The sequence below is a fragment of the Crinia signifera genome, chromosome 5 (genome assembly GCF_055691185.1).
Source record: "Crinia signifera chromosome 5, ASM5569118v1, whole genome shotgun sequence".
NCBI classification, from domain to species: domain Eukaryota; kingdom Metazoa; phylum Chordata; class Amphibia; order Anura; family Myobatrachidae; genus Crinia; species Crinia signifera.
In genome coordinates, this window is record NC_139221.1 from 31068160 (window position 1) to 31084904 (window position 16745).

At 46.6% G+C, this 16745-nt stretch overlaps 1 protein-coding gene across 1 annotated transcript in view; it reads right to left on the reverse strand.

Annotated features, from left to right (window-relative positions):
* Positions 1-1082: 1082 nt before the first annotated feature.
* Positions 1083-16745, reverse strand: part of FZD6 (frizzled class receptor 6) — a 56440-nt gene continuing 40777 nt past the window's right edge. The window contains exons 3-7 of the mRNA XM_083186942.1: positions 12512-12708; positions 11369-12374; positions 8291-8439; positions 4863-5303; positions 1083-1788 (exon numbers count right to left, since the gene is read on the reverse strand). Coding sequence (XP_083043068.1) covers positions 1665-1788; positions 4863-5303; positions 8291-8439; positions 11369-12374; positions 12512-12708 — 1917 coding nt within the window. The 3' untranslated portion in view covers positions 1083-1664. The remainder of the gene's footprint in view (positions 1789-4862; positions 5304-8290; positions 8440-11368; positions 12375-12511; positions 12709-16745) is intronic.

The following is a 16745-nucleotide window of genomic DNA, read 5'->3' on the forward strand; positions in this document are numbered from 1 at the left end:
TCTGCACTACACGTGCAGATAGAATTAGATTTGGGCGGGGTGCGTACTTCTAACTGATATCTATACTGCAGTGTAAAAATAAAGCAGCCAGTATTTACCCTGCACAGAAACAAAATACCTCACCTTTTTAGTGCTTCCAACATGGCTGCCTCATCTGGCACACTTGTGGATAGGATGAAAAATAAATGGACCTGAAGGTCTTGTTGGGTTAACCTATTCCACCCATGGTAATCCTAAGCAGTTTCCCCAAGATGGATGCCTCACCTGGTACCTCGTTAGGGTGGAATACACAACCCATGGAAGTTATTACCCAAAACGCCCGCACCAATCCTGCATTATGCTTACTGTGCTCTCAAGGATTTCTGTAAGGTCTGTGTGACTGTCTATTGCTGTACTATCCAAATCCTGTGTATTCTGTGCATTGTTTTGATGTCTTTAAAGCACCTTGATTCCTGTTGAAGAAAGTGTGCTTGATAAATAAAACATACTTAATAACTGGGGTGTAATGAGATGATCTTGTATGGATAAGTGAGGGTATATGAAAACAACTAAAAACTCTCAAACCCCAGCACCAACACCTCTTGCTGCATATGTAATAGAGAAGGAGACATCCGAGAACTCAACCTGGATTGTTATAAATAGGGGCACTGGGCAGCTGCAGGTAAGGGGAGGAGATAAGGCCCCCATACACGCTGCGATAGCAGCATGCGATGCGGCTCCCGCGGGCTTCGCACAGTACGAAAAGTAGGTGCTGCATATAGTTTTTGTACTGCCCGCGGATCGCATCACATCATACTCTAAAAAAAATAAAAAATACACAACATTTTTTTTAGGCAAAAAAAAATCAATATAAAATCAGACTAAACAACGATATTTGTTTTGGGAAGGTGTAAAGACAAGAAATGCATATTATCCAAAACCAGTACAGCAAGTGCTGTGATTTATGTGCTGCTTTTCAGCAAAGGTTAGTCCATAAAATGTCTGGTTTTACCGCCTGTAAGCGACGGAAGTCATAAAAAAAAGGAAAAAAACAAATAGAAAGCAAAACACACAAACCCCACCGTTGTTTAATCACAACACAATTTCTTTAGAAAATTAGGATTTTTATTTTAAATAACTCCAGTGTAAAAACTACTAGCCGGAAACGAGCAGGACATAAAGCAGGCGTCGGCCGGACATTTTATGCTAGTGGAAGGTGCGAGAACCTCAGATGGGTATATTGTATATGCCATTGTTACTATGGCAATACTGGTTACCGAGCAAGCTGTCTACATACAGTATACAATACAGTACTGCCGTGTTACTAAAGCACTTACCTAGCCTTCTGAAACGTTTGCTAAACACACACGGATAAAAATAAGATTTCAAATTCTACATTACAAAATGTATCAGAATACAAAATAGGGTGTACGATTCATGTTGCCTAGGCACAAGGGAGAACGTCCCTTTGCTGAGTAACCCCGTACTCAGCCTATCAATGTCATTCGGCCCTCTTGCTGCATTTTCAAAATGGCTGCCGCCGTTGCGGGTAATCCTCTGGCTAACATGAAGACGCTCTCAGTAGTATCCAACTCTGTGTACTAAGTGCAAAATGTTAACAGTTCTATGGATTGTTGATGTACGCTAGGAAGGCTACCGGCTGCTGTAACGGAAATTCCGGTTTCTCACGCCATTTGTGTGTTGTTGAGCAATGCGGGTACGCTGGTGAGGCTTGCATTCAGGGTGGAGTGTGGAGATCCTCTGTCTGGATATGGGGCCGTTTCAGTGAATTCATTTTCAATGCGTGAACTATAGTGTATTGAAACAAGAGAGGAATAAAATGAAAAAAAGGGGAAGAGGGAATATAAAATAAAAAAAAATTACAATTGTTTTTTTAAATGTATAAGTTTTTCAAGTAACAACCATTCAGCTCCTATAGCAACTGTGACTTACTATAGGAGCTGATTGGTTGGTAAATCGGATAGGTTGCTATGGGCACCACAGTCACTTTTCCTTTGTAGGAGCCTTAACCCTGTGAGTGCCAACATTGCTGTGACTCAATGGGTTAATAAATCTACACCGAAGTCTTTAAAAGAACTCAGCAAATCTATATGCCAAACTATCCCCATACCAGGGGGGTAAATGGCTGGGGAGGCACTGGCTAGTACCAGAATCAGATTTACACATAGAGAAGGGAGATGAGGCACCACCTCACCGATCATAGAGGCCCATTTATAATTGGATCACAATCGCAATGCGATCTGGGTGGGATCTACCGCCCAGAATCGAATTGCAATATGCAAACCTCTCGGACAAAATGTATGTTCCTGCGTTAATGGGCTACCGCCATCTCAGAATGGCGTTAGCTCTGGAACCTGATGCAATGCTGCACGATATTGATACATCGGGCAGCATCGCACCCCCCATAGAAATCTATGGGGGAAGCGGCTGCTGGCGGTGAAGGAGGAATCTTCAATTCCTCCTGTGGTCCCTCCGTGATACATCCGGGGAATACTTAATAATTGCGGCTAATTTGGGGAATGAGCCACAAATATTATATAAAAAATGTGCCCCATAGACTTTTTACTCCACAGTTTTGACCATGGGTCCTCAAACTGCGGCCCTCCAGATGTTGAGAAACTACAAATCCCAGCATGCCTTGCCACAGTTTTGCTATAGGGAGTGTTAAAACTGTGGCAAGGCATGCTGGGATTTGTAGTTTCTCAACATCTGGAGGGCCGCAGTTTGAGGACCCATGGTTTTGACTATAAAAATGATTAGAATAATGCAAAGAAGATATTTATGATGTATTAATTGTATTAAATGTATTAAGGATTTATGATGTATTAATTGTATTTGTGTGAAAGGGAAATCTCTGCCTCACCTCACCGCACATCACTGCCCCATAACCATTCTCATTAACAACAGCTTAACCTCCGGTATGACGTACAAGTATAGACATTTACTGATGATCATCATTTTAAGTGCTAGGTAAATGTGCCATACATGTAGACATTGGGGCGGATTCAAATGTTTTAATCGAGCCCAATCTCTTGTCTAAAGAGATGGGAGATAACATAGTACAGGAGGGAAATTTTCTTCAAAAGGAAAAGTATTAATAGAACACGGGAACATGAACTGAAACCGGAGGGAGGTAGGTTCAGGGGAAATGTTAGAAAAAATTACTTCACAGAAAGGGTAGTGGATAAGTGGAATAGCCTCCAATCAGAAGTGGTAGAGGCTAAAGGCCCCCATACACTAGCCGATTTTGGTCAGATTTCAGCCGATTTTGGTCAGATTTCAGCCAGATCAGTCGGATCTGGCCGAAATCGGACCAAAATCGGCTAGTTTTGATGTCCCCTCGGATCCGATGCGCGGTCCCGTCCTGCTGCACGTCCGACCACCCGACTTGGGACCTAGTGGGGCGGCGCGGCGGTGGAGGGAGCAGGGGGGGCTGGGGACGCTGCGGGGGACACAGGCGGCATAGAGCCGGGCAGGGGGAGCCGGCCGGGAGCTGTCAGTAATGAATAAAAAAAAAAAAAGCCCATACAATGAATGGGCGGCCTGTGATTGGCTGAGCGCTCTCTCAGCCAGTCAGCAATTGGCTGAGAGAGCGCTCAGCAGCCAATCACAGGCTGCCCATTCATTGTATGGGCTTTTTTTTTTTATTCATTACTGACAGCTCCCGGCCGGCTCCCCCTGCCCGGCTTTATGCCGCCTGTGTCCCCCGCAGCGTCCCCAGCCCCCCCTGCTCCCTCTACCGCCTCGCCGCACAGACGCTGTCCCCCGCAGCGTCCCCAGCAGCGGGGGACACAGACGTGTCCCCCGCAGCGTCCCCAGCCCCCCCTGCTCCCTCTACCGCCTCGCAGCACAGACGCTGTCCCCCGCAGCGTCCCCAGCCCCCCTGCTCCCACCTCTGTAGCCCCCCCCTGCTCCCCGGGTTTTTTACATGTGATAAATCGAGACGATTTATCACATGTAAAAAATGGCACATCAAGTGCCAATCTAATCAAGCTCCCCCGGGGAGCAGCCGGGGAAGCTCAGGGGGAAGTCGGGGGCGACTTGTCCTAAGGACAAGTCGCCCTAGTGTATGGGGGCCTTTAGACAGTAGAACAATTTAAACATGCTTGGGATAGGCATATGAATATCCTTACAAAGAAATAAGGATTAAAAAGGGTTGAGATTACCTGAAGGATAAAATAGAGGCAGACTAGATGGGCCAAATGGTTCTTATCTGCCGTCAAATTCTATGTTTCTATGTATAGTGGGGTGAAAATCAAGTGCCCGTTTTAAACACGCTGTTCGCGCCCATTAAGGTTGGCTTCGGGCGTGCATAGTGGCTAAACCTGACCAAACTAATGGACGTTCCGTTTGTGCACCTAAACCGGTGACTTTTCCAGCACTTCAGCTCACCACCCCCCTGGGGGTGCGAGCTGAAATGATGGCACTGGCAGCCATACACGCCCCCACAGAGAGCTACATTTAAATAGCTCCATTGGGTGCCCTCTAGTGGCTGCTGGCGCAAAAAAAAAACCACTTAAATCTGGCCTATTGAATTTAGATCGGGGTAGTCAACTCCAGTCTTCGAGAGCTACCAACAGGTCACGTTTCCCAGAACACCTACCTGGAGCACAGGTGTAATTATTATTTACTGATACATTTTAGATTATCCACAGGTGAAGCTAATTACTTCAGTACGGAGACCTGAAAAACGTCAACTGTTGGTAGCTCTTGAGGACTGGAGTTGGCCACCCCAGATTTACATAGACATTTTAATATTTAACCAGATGTAACGGAATCTATATAAAAAAAATGAGCTTGAGCGAGAAAAATCTAAGTGAAAAATAAAGGTTACACTGATGAGACCAGATTTGGGTTCTTACCTTCCCTCAATCACTCTCTGTATGCTACCAGTGATGCCATTGCCTCTGCTCAGCCCAGGCTTAGTATCCTGGTCTCCTTGTTGTGTGGAGACCTCAAAGTTCTCTAGTAATGTCTGCGCAGTAGCTTCAGCGGTGAGATCCATCCTTCTCTTCTGGATACTACTCCCAGACTCTTGGTCTTCCTTTGGCGATAGGTCCCTAGTACTTTGAATGTCCACAGCAGTCTCGTTGTCTAGGTGATCGCGGCTGCTGATGGACATTACAGATGCCACGTGGTTTGCTTTAGCACCAGTGCTGGTTCCCATGGACTTGGAGAGAACTTTAAGCTTGTGGGAGCTGGAGCGATGATGCTTCTTGTTGTGCTTGGTCTTGTTGTTCGAGTTGTGTTTGATGAAAAACTCACAGGACTCCTGCAGGACTCTTCTGCTCTCGGTGACCGGGCTGGAACACAGGAAGTCTCAGTTTAGAAAACCGGAGAATGGGCTCAAACGGGGCAACTCATTTTCAGGACAAATATAGGTTCGGAATGGCTGAGTAAATCAATTTTTTTTTAACCAAATCTAACAAATAGGCCAGTCATTTTCCACTTACACTTAAATGTGGGAGGATTGAATTTGAACGTGGCATATCGAGCCCTATTATTAACAAAAAGGTCCTCTAAAGAGATGGTCGTGTTATCAAAATGTGAAAACGTCCTTTAAGCAGAACTGGCCTGATTCTACGTTGCCCTGTAAGGTCAAAGTGCCCTCACCTAGTGACATTTATAGCAGAATGCACTTGTGCTGCCGTAAACATACACATCTTCAGGTACGTCCATGAGATACAGATGTATCCTGGCCTTTCTGTCCTTCAAATAGATATTTCTGATTGATAATGGGCATATATTTACCGTATTAAGTCATGCCTACGCAGAGGGGACGACTAGACCAGTCACAACTCTTGTACATAGCGTGGGGGTAAGTATAAGTGCAGGTAGTGTAAAGGTGCATACACACTGAACAATTTTTTTGACCAACTTGATTGAAAGACATTTCCATTGAACCTAGTGTCCTGGACGAAAGATGTTGACGAAAGATATTGACGAAGACAAACGACGAATGATGATGCGCATATCCGCCAGTTGTCCATCAAGATTGTTTGTCAACTGTGCATGCAGCTCAATTTGGATATCTTTCAAAAAGAGCCTATAAACTGTAGCTAGATCTTTCGTCTTTCATTAATATCTTTCGTCAACATCTTTCGTCCAGTACACTGGGTTCAATGGAAATGTCTTTCAATAAAATTGGTCAAAAAAATTGTACAGTGTGTAACACAGATGGTGCCTAGAATTTTAGCATGGTTTTATGAGGACCAGACTCCATGGGGCTGAATCTGATGTAGCTGTATACGTTTGTATCTACTGCCTATCACAAATGCCGCTAGAAAACCCTTCTCTGGCGTACACACGTAAGACCACACTTGCAAGGCGTCACACGCTCACTCTCAACGCCGGAAGGTGCTGAAAATACCGATTGGTGCAACTTAAGAGGCACCATCAGACCTTTCATGAGTCTTACGGCAGTTACATCACCAACGTGCCCATAAGGCTGGGGCCACACTTTAACGGGTCCTGTTGAACAGTACCCACTGGGCAGGAGGGTGGCTTTTGTGAGCCACACTTAGCATTTTGGCTGGACCCTGAAAAACAGGATCAAGTCACCCGTCAACTCCTAGAAATGCCCAAAACACATTTTTGAGACCCTGCAACCTCCCATACTCATCGATCACAATTCCAAGTGTGTGCATGCTATCTGTGTAACCTGACGCATACAAAATGTACAATGACAATATATAAAAATGCGATGCAGTATCCCATTGGCATTAAAACAAACTGTTTTTTTTACATACGACCCTCCCAGTGTTTTGGGGCTATCTAATTGCAGTCAAAAGCAAAAAAAAAAAATTGCACGTCTTGTAAGAATTCTGCTGTGACCCCCAGGTGAAAGGATTAGGTTTCAGGAGAACATGCAGAAGTGTCAGATAATACAGAATGTGTGCAGATTAGTCAGGCTGGGTGCACACCACTACATGAGGTTGGTAATTCCTGCTGTAGGCGGACATGTTCCCCGCTGGCACTAGCTGGTAACTGGAGACGAGAACACATACCGCAGAGGACAGGAAATTCTAGGTGTCCCTTATACAAAACCCTATTCAAGACGGCTGACTTCTACCGAGCCAGTCACCAACCGCAGATCTGCAAGTCTGCAAACCAGAGCTGGAAGCCCAACAAACAACTAGCCAGGAAAGAGCTGGAGAGACTAGCAGGACTTGTGCCACGCAGACCGCACCATCTGCCATTCAGTCCTCTCCGGAACTACGCAGAATGAGAACAAATAAATAATAATGCTGCTGCGGGGAAGAGCTGCAGGACATTAAACGTCTAGAGCTGTGTACACACGGGGGCGACAGGGGCTGAAATTGCTGGAAATATGGTCGCAGGCAACCATATTGCCAGTGATTGAAGTGCGCACCAGCGATAAATCGCCGGGTGCGCGCTCCCGTTTTTAGCCCCCTTATGATCGACACAATTATACTATTAGAAGAGGGGGGGGGGTTTGAGGGCTTAGTACTCCAAGGGCCCTGTAATTTGCATGCAATGCATCCCGCTACTCCTAGTAAGCATGGTATTTATTAAAAAATTAAGTCAATCCCAAAGGACAGCTTTTAGTGGTAAGATCTATTCTTTGCTATATATATATATATATATATATATATATATATATATATATATATATATATATATATATTTTTTTTTTTTTTTTTTTTTGATAATACAAACCAAAAAAAGCAGAGACAAAGAAAAAAAAATTATTGCACTACGTGTGAAATGTGTGTTAAGTACACAAGGGGAATGGTGGTATAAAATAAACCCTAGCTTTATTGCTTCTCGTGTAGGAGCACAACCACACTCTATGAACAGGGCGCTTCCCAACTACAGCCAGCAAACCACGGGTAAATAGACACGGTGGCCTGAGAAGAAGCCAGATGTTGGTGGTGATGGATTTGGAGATGAGGAACATGGTGCTGAGAAAAGCTTTCTAACATCTCCAACCCAATAGACGAGCTCCCGGCAATGGGCCAGTCATCCAGCAGCTACATGTCAATGTATAAGCAGGTCTGGATTGGGCGAGACCAGGCCACCAAGTAGCTGGAGTCTATAAACATTACAAACAGCACTGACCAACAATGTGAAGCTTGTGTGAAACACCACCGCAAGAAGGTATAATCTAATCATAAAGCAGAGAATAAGAGCTGGGGTCACCATAGAGTGAAGCAGGGGACAGAACTAACAAATGACAAAGCAGGAAGGATCTGGGGGCCACTGGGGGCAAACTATTATATTCCACAAATATATAACCCGCAGTGTGATGATGAAGAACTGGTCTTACTCTTGTTTTTTACTCCGGTTGAAAAAGTTTGCCCACTCCGAGCAAGTCTTCTTGCTTCCGACCCAGAAGATGGCGGAGATCCCGACAATGAGAGTCATCACGTATTTGGTTAGAAACAGCCCCAGGTTTGGTCGGGACAAACTCTTTAGCTGTAAAGAAAGTTCCGCAACACTGGATTATTTAAGTATAAAGAGAAGTATACACATACGATACTTATGGTAATTACAAACCCCAGCCAACCACAACGTCTTCTCCATTCTTCGTCGCAATAGATGTCTTTGCTATCAATTATATTTCATATATTGCCTTGGAGGCGCTAGGTAAGTTTGGGCTCCGCAGGGTCTGCGAAAACTATTGGGGCTGCCACATCTGTCGCCCTCCCCCTCCTCACCACTGCCGCCCAGTCCTCTGCTGCCCGCTGGGACCAGCAGATCCTCCTGTCTGCAGTCCTGGCGCTCCTCCTGTTAGATTGTCACTTGCAAAATGGCTACCCCCTCACAGCAGACGCTTATTAAGGATGCTGGAGGAGGTGGTGACCTCCTCTTGCATCCTACATAACGGTCTGCTTTAAGGAGGTGGCCGGAGGCGGTGACCTCCTCTTATATCCTACATAACGGTCTGCTTTAAGGAGGCGGCCATTTTGCAAGTGACATTGTAACAGGAGGAGTGCCAGGAAAGATAGGAGGATCTGCTGATCCCAGCGGGCAGCAATGGACCGGGAGGCAGAGGTGATAAGGGGGCACACAAATTTTAGTTTCGGGGGGGGGGGGGGGGGGGGGGGGGGGGGTGCCCAAATCAAAGTTACGCCACTGGTCCTTAGTACATCTGGCCCTAAACCCTATACTGGATATAATGTGCCATTATGTAAAGGCGATTCTGCATTAAATGTACGTATTATAAAAGTTTCTAAAACGTAAAAAAAACCATAGAAAACAAATATTGAGAAACAGCTTAAAATAAATGACTGTATGATCCGTTTATAGTACGGTCACATATACTGTCGGGTGGCTGTTTTCAGTCCACACCTGGGAATCAAAACCCTGCTACTGGTTCACGGCTACAGGAGAGATAGGGAGCAGCAAAGGGTCGGAGATATAAATCACCTCAAAAGACAACAAATGCGATGTGTGAAAATCAAACCGAGTAATAACCAATTAAACTGATGTCCCTGCAGCAAGATCTTGTCAGGGATACGCACTGGATTTATAGCTACTGATTTACCGTGTACAAATATACTTTATGAGGTGTCTTGTTTAAAGCTTGCAGCCTGGAAACACAGCAGAGTCCCATTTCAATGGACAATAAATATTAGGTTGTAAAACACTGCGCTACTGTATTGCAGATTCCTCCGTATGATAACATCTATGCAGGAACACAAAGGCCAATCAGCTGCACTGCAACCACCAATCAGCAAATCGCTTTCATCCGTCTAATGCAGAACGAAAGCAAGTTCCATTGGGCGAACATTTGAGTAAGGTTAATACATAATCCTGATCTAATCCACAGGGGGAAGTGGACACAGGACGCAAACATTAGGACACTCTCACATTTCTGGCATTGCTGTATGTCTGCAACACCCACAGTGGGTTTGGGTCATTGGTTCGACCAATGAAGGTCAACAGGGATGGAATGAAAGGGATAGGGCATGAAATACCGACTGTCGGCACATGTCGACTAAAAACAAACTGTGAAAAACTCATGTCAAACTTTTTCGCTGTCGACCTTACCATTGTCGACCTAATGCTTGTGTTGACATTCCAACCCTGTCGACCTACTTCAGATATCGACCTAAACCTGGTCGACCCAATGCATGTCGACCTAAAAAGGGTCAACATACTGACCGTAAGCCCCCCCCCCCCAAGTGAGGAGTCTAGAAGCATAGCTATACCACTGTATGTAAAGATAGAGCGAGAGATGTATAAAGCTTTGGGGGCAGATGTACTAAACCTTGGAGAAGGATAAAGTACAAAGACAAATGACCAATTGGCTCCTAATGGTCATTTTTGAAAGTCTATAACATGGTAGTTAGGGGCCGATTGGCTACTACTTTATATCTCTCGACTTTATCACTCTCCGGGGCTTAGTACAACTCCCCTCGAGTTGGAAGGAGATACAGTGAAGTTGCCTAAAGCAGCCAGCTTCGAACGGTCACATCATAGACTGTAAAGGCCCCCATACACTAGCCGATTTTGGTCAGATTTCAGCCAGATCAGTCGGATCTGGCAGAAATCGGACCAAAATCGGCTAGTTTTGATGTCCCCTCAGATCCGATACACGGTCCCATGCGCATCGGATCTGCGTCGGGTGGTCGGACCTGCTGCACGTCCGACCACCCGACTTGGGACCTAGTGGGGCGGCGCGGCGGTGGAGGGAGCAGGGGGGGGCTGGGGACGCTGCGGGGGACACAGGCGGCATAGAGCCGGGCAGGGGGAGCCGGGAGCTGTCAGCACTGAATAAAAAAAAAAAGCCCATACAATGAATGGGCGGCCTGTGATTGGCTGAGCGCTCTCTCAGCCAGTCAGCAATTGGCTGAGAGAGCGCTCAGCCAATCACAGGCTGCCCATTCATTGTATACAGTAGGCTTTTTTTTCTAGCACTGACAGCTCCCGGCTCCCTCTGCCCGGCTCTATGCCGTCTGTGTCCCCCGCAGCGTGCCCAGCCCCCCTGCTCCCACCAGCAGCCAACCCCCCGGGTTTTTTACATGTGATAAATCGAGACGATTTATCACATGTAAAAAATGGCACATCAAGTGCCAATCTAATCAAGCTCCCCCGGGGAGCAGCCGGGGAAGCTCAGGGGGAAGTCGCCCTAGTGATATACGACAGAAGCTGATTGTAAATCTAGTGTGATGTGAACATTTTAGTTGACAGTTGCTTTGGACAACTTCTATTTTTAGCTCTATACAAAGATTGATACGTACCCCCCCCCCCCCCCCAGAATCATAACTTCATTATGATCTAACAATATCTACATGAAGAAATCAGTTTTCAAAAAAGTTTCAAAAATTTTACCGATGACAAAGTAAAAAAAAAAAAAAAAAAAAAAATTAAAAAATGACTGAGAAGTAGAAATATTCACCTGATATGGGCATGGAATGTGGAATTCCTGGCAATGGTCTGCGACCCACGTCATTTCCCACGTAGATCTCCACAACTGCTCATAGACATAACACCCCAATAATATCCCCAGGGGAACAAGGTAAGTGCCGCTGAAAACTCCAATACGGATCATAAACTTTTTTAACTTCTCTTGGTTCCTCTCGTCGTGCTGTATAACTTGACGGACATTGTTTAAAGATATAATCCCGGCCAGGAGTAAAGAAAGTCCGATGAAAACGCTAAAACATAGAGGTAACAGCACAAAATACGTGGAGACATTTTGGTCGTAGAGTCCAACAAAACAGACTCCGCTGATGTTGTCTCCTTCCACTTTGTTCATGGCCAAAAGTATGACCGTGAGAACTCCTGGGATGCCCCAAGCCACGGCGTGAAACCACATGGACTTCTGCTCGATGGCCTCAGAGCTCCACTTCTGACCTGCGGCCAAGTACCATGTTATGGTGAGCATGACCCACCAGATGGTCCCGGCCATGGTGCAGAAATATAGGAGCATGAAGATGACCGTACAGGCTTTGTGTTTCGAGCCGAGAACCACAGTGTCTTCTGCAAAGTCTTCATCCGCCTCATTGCAGGAGATAGAGTTCCCCATTAGAAACCCAATGAAGTATATGAGCGATACAATGCTGTAACAGACCGAATAGAAGATGATTGGCCTCTCGGGGTATCTGAACCTTTTCACGTCAATCAGAAATGTCAAGAAGGTAAAGAGCGTGGCGCAAAGACAGATGATCGAAATGATGCCAATAAAGTTTTTGGCAAAATCCAAGTCTTCTTTTTGAAAGTACATGTTCGGGCAAGGTGGTGCACAGTGATTTATCCCCAGAAACTTATAACCTGTCCCTTGGGAGGTTTTCAGATGGCGGGGACACCAAAATCCATAGTCTCTTTGCACTTTCTCAGCTGGTTTGTGCGTGCCTTGTTGGTGATTGTTTTCCGAGTTCTTTGAGGCGGCACAGTCTTCCAGCCTGAGGAAGAGAAAATCAGTGAAATTTACAAAAAAAATTATAAACATGAATATTGAAGTTCCAGTACTCACAAGGAAATAAAATAATGGAGACAAGCATTACGTATAGCTTGTAAAGGCAGCAAAACTGTCACCCACCTGTCACACTCCAGTTCAGCAGGCCAGGTAATGCCGAACGTGTCAATCAGGCGCTTGCAGTCGGAGTAAACGGTCTCACACAGGTCCCGGCAGGGTAGCGCCACGTGCTTCGGTTCCGTGCAGGCTGGAACAAATGCCATGCAGAGAAAGTTGTGCACTTCTGGGGAGCAGCGGAGTTTCAGGAGAGGAATAAAGGGCTGCAGAGACACAAGAGAATAATTGCGCATTAGGGTCAAGGGATCCCACATCTGGGTGACAAGTCGGCCAACATCATCTCACGTAAATGGCCAATCACTGGGCCAACCCCAAGATCTGCTAAAACTATGGCTTATGAAGACGTAGATTGAATAGATGACTGAATGGAAGGTTTGCTTGGAGTAAAGCAGGCCATCTATCTACAGATCGATTGTCAGATTGGGCTGGTTGGAACAAATACTGGTAATGGATGAGAGCAAATGACAGTTTACCATTTGCTTTGAAATGCTGGAAAACTGCCAAAAACGGTCACTGAGATTTTACTAGATCACCCCTTTAGTGACGGCGGTGTCCGGGCCCGCCCCTTTTGTGCCGTCGGCTGCCCGGGACCGCCCACAACTGTGACGTCATTGGGCCTGGTCCGCCCCCTTGCAGCGGCGCCCTGCCCGCACAAAATCCTAGTGAACACTAGTATTCCTGTGTATATTACGTTAAAGCAATGATTATAAAGTGCTCACAACTCTATAAATGGCTTAAAAAATAAGCAACATAACATTACTATAACATCTCGCAGAGGGCGACTATGGAAAATGGCGGATCCATTACTCAGCCCCATTGTGTGCTGTGATTTGATCCTATGCACTGACAGTTTTAGTGCTGGTGTGTTCCAGGCTCACATAAATGTGGCAAAGGAGGAACATAGACAACGGCACTCTGTATATCACAAGGGTTGCAAAATGGAGTGGCAAAATGGAGAGTGATAAACCACCAACCAATCAGCTCCTACCTGTCATTGCCTGTGCATGTAACATGGCAGGTAGGAGCTGATTGGCCGGTGGTTTATTACTCTACTTTTTATCACTTTTCAAGCTTATTACATCTGGCTACATCTGTCATGACAAACTGCAATCGTTCCACAAAACATTGCAGCTCCGCCTCGTTCACTCGGACCGCAAAGTCCGCAACGCGTTTCGTGACACTGCAGAACACAACTGGTTCTATGGGATGCAGTGACAGAGTTCTGCATTTAGTTCCATGCACGCAATGGAGCAAACTCACATGCAATTCTGAATGGGCCCCCAAAGTGATTAAACCAGCCTGTATGTGTACATTTGGCATAGGAACAGTCCTGTGTAAATGGAACGTAGAAGCGGAAGTATCAAAAATGTGAGTCTTTCGTGATGCAAAAGGAAATAAAGACGTTTACAGCAAAAATGTTTTACTAGTTTCACCAAACAGGTATTATGACTGCTGGCAACAAGCACACGTGGTATTGTATGTCTGTACACAAACACACATGCTCATGGTAAACAGATAACAGAGTCCCTGGTGGACACAGAAAACGGTCTTCATGAGTTTTTCACGCTTTTTTTCCCCTCAATTTTTTTGTACTTGAACAAGCATGGTGCGCAAACTTGGCACACTCATTTGGGGTGCATGTACTCAGGTGTCGACACGGACACAAAACAACTCATGTTGACCTTTTCAGTGCACCAACCTAGACAGTAATCAACATGCTATAACACACCCATTTTTAGAAGCATTTTTTTTTTTTACGGTTGAAGTCCATTGGCCTTACTGACAGATGAAAGTATGCCATCCAACAGTCAGTAAATATTATAACAACTGGCAGACATTAATTTATCAGAATAGTGTTGGAAGACGGAGCATCTGTGATCTTATATCAGACCCTCCAACATAATCCGACTCACCTGGTACAAAATGTCTTCCCAGACATCTCATTTGCATAAAGTCAAGGGTCATGACCTGCCATACCAAAGGCGAAACCGCTTCCGATAAGAGGTGGGTCTTGGTAGCAGTAGGCCCGCCCTTGGATGGTCTAGCACCGCTAGTCACATTTTTGGGGGTATGTCCAGCGCTCTCCAAGCTGCCGGGAAAGCCCGGACTCCCCTCCCCGCTGCGTTAAGATTCAGTGATCAATGGCTGCTTTGCATAGCAGAGTATGTATGGACATCAGAAGCCCACCATCAAATGATGGCTGGGCATCTGCCACTGAACCTTTCGATGCGATGTTGACTGACCATCGAATCAAAAGAATTCCTTTGGGAAAAAAAAAAAATCATAGGATTTGTGCACACACACACACACACACACACACACAAAAGCTGCGTGGGCGGCTGGGGGCAGGACTATCACAACGCCATCAAATGTTTACCATTCGATGGCGCCAAACAAAACTACTACCATCAGAACAAAAACATTGGTGGTTAAGAATTATCGAAATGCGATGTCCATCCCTAGAGCAGCGGTGATCACTGGCTCCCTCAACTGTCGCCCCCCAACCCCGGGACACTACAACCCGCCGGTGGGACTGTTTTGCTGTAATTAGGGACAGTTAGGAGGTACGTCTTTTGGTATATAGATCACAGGTAAGTGCATTATTAATGTGACTACTGTGAAGGATTTGAAAATATAAATGAATTAATTCAATGTAGGGCATTGACTTATTATGGTAAACTAGGTGATTCATCGCGGCCTACGGGCGCTCTTCGCCCCCTTAATTTGTGAACATTTGTATATGAGAAATATGGTTAGAATTGTATGAAAGATGGCCTGTATTGCAACTTGAGTTATAGGTGAAATGTGTTAAATAGAGAGCATATGATGTGGAAGGGGGTGTGTATTGTTTTGTTTAATTAAAAAGCGGTTACAGAGTAAGATGTACATTGGGATCCGATATGTAATGCCGGCGGTCGGAATCCCGACACTGGAATCCCGACCACCGAAATCCCGACATGGGGGGGACGTGGACGCAGCGGGCCCGGTGCCTCGCTACGCTCGGCACGCTATTTTATTCTCCCTCTATGGGTGTCGTGGACACCCACGGAGGGAGAAAGTTTCGGGATTTCGGCGGTCGGGATTCCAGTGTTGGGATTCCGACCGCCGGCAAATTGACTGCATCCCGTACATTGATAGTGTGGATGGTATAGTGACATTTGTGGGTGGGGGGGGGGGGGCTGTGTGTGCATGTTGTTTAGGTGTGTGTGTGTGTGTGTGCAATAGTGTAGTAGGGTGTTTTTAAGTCAGCGGCTCCCTACTGGCGGAGGTCACGACACAGAAAAACAGGAGGCTGGGTAGTGATAGGGGTGTGTGGGCATAAGGGGGACTAAAGAGGAGGGTGGGAGATACTGTGCAGCTTCTGCCAGTGGATGAGGGTCCAGCGTGGCAGCACAGGAGTACAGGATGGTGGCCCTGAGTCAGTTTCTCCTCCTACTGGGTGGAAGTTAGGGTGCATGAGAGCAGGAGGCTGGGCTATGAGGCATGATAGGGGCATGTGGGCAAAACAGCGTCAGCGACTCCCCAGTGGTGGAAGTTACGGTTCAGGAGAGCAGGAAGCTGGGTAGTGATAGGGGTGTGTGAGTATACAGGGGACTAAAGAGGGGCTTAGGGGTGCCGTGAATTGCGGGAGGGGCGCGGGGGGTGCCGTGAATCAAGGGAGGGAGGGGCACAGGTGTCCGCAAATCGCGCGAGAGTCCGCAAAGCGTGGGAGGGTGCGTGAATTGCGCGAGGGGGGTTGCGAATTGCGGGAGGGGAGGTGACGTGAATCGTGGGAGGGGGCGTGAATCGCGGGAGGGGGGGGGACGGGGGGGTCCGCGAACCGCGGGAGGGGGGGCCCGGGGGGTTGGCGCGAATCGTGGGAGGGGGGGTCGCGGGGTGCCGCGAATCGCAGGAGGGGGGTGTCACGGGGTGGGGCCGCGAATCGCGGGGGGTGCCGCGAATCGCGGGAGGGGGGTCGCGGGTGCCGGGAATCGCCACAAGAAAAAAATCAACACAGAAAGGTCAACACATGTAAATGTTGACATAAGTGTGGCACTTCATTGATGTCCATGTCGACACATGAGAATGAATATGAAAACATTCAAAAAGTGAAAAATAAATCTTCAAAAACTCATGTCAACCTTTTTCATTGTCGACCATAGCCGTGTCAGTGTTTTGCATGTGCCTTTTAATCGTGGGTTTGCCGTGAATTGGGGGGGGGGGGGGGAGGGGGAGTTGGGGGGTTTCTGCGAATTGCGGG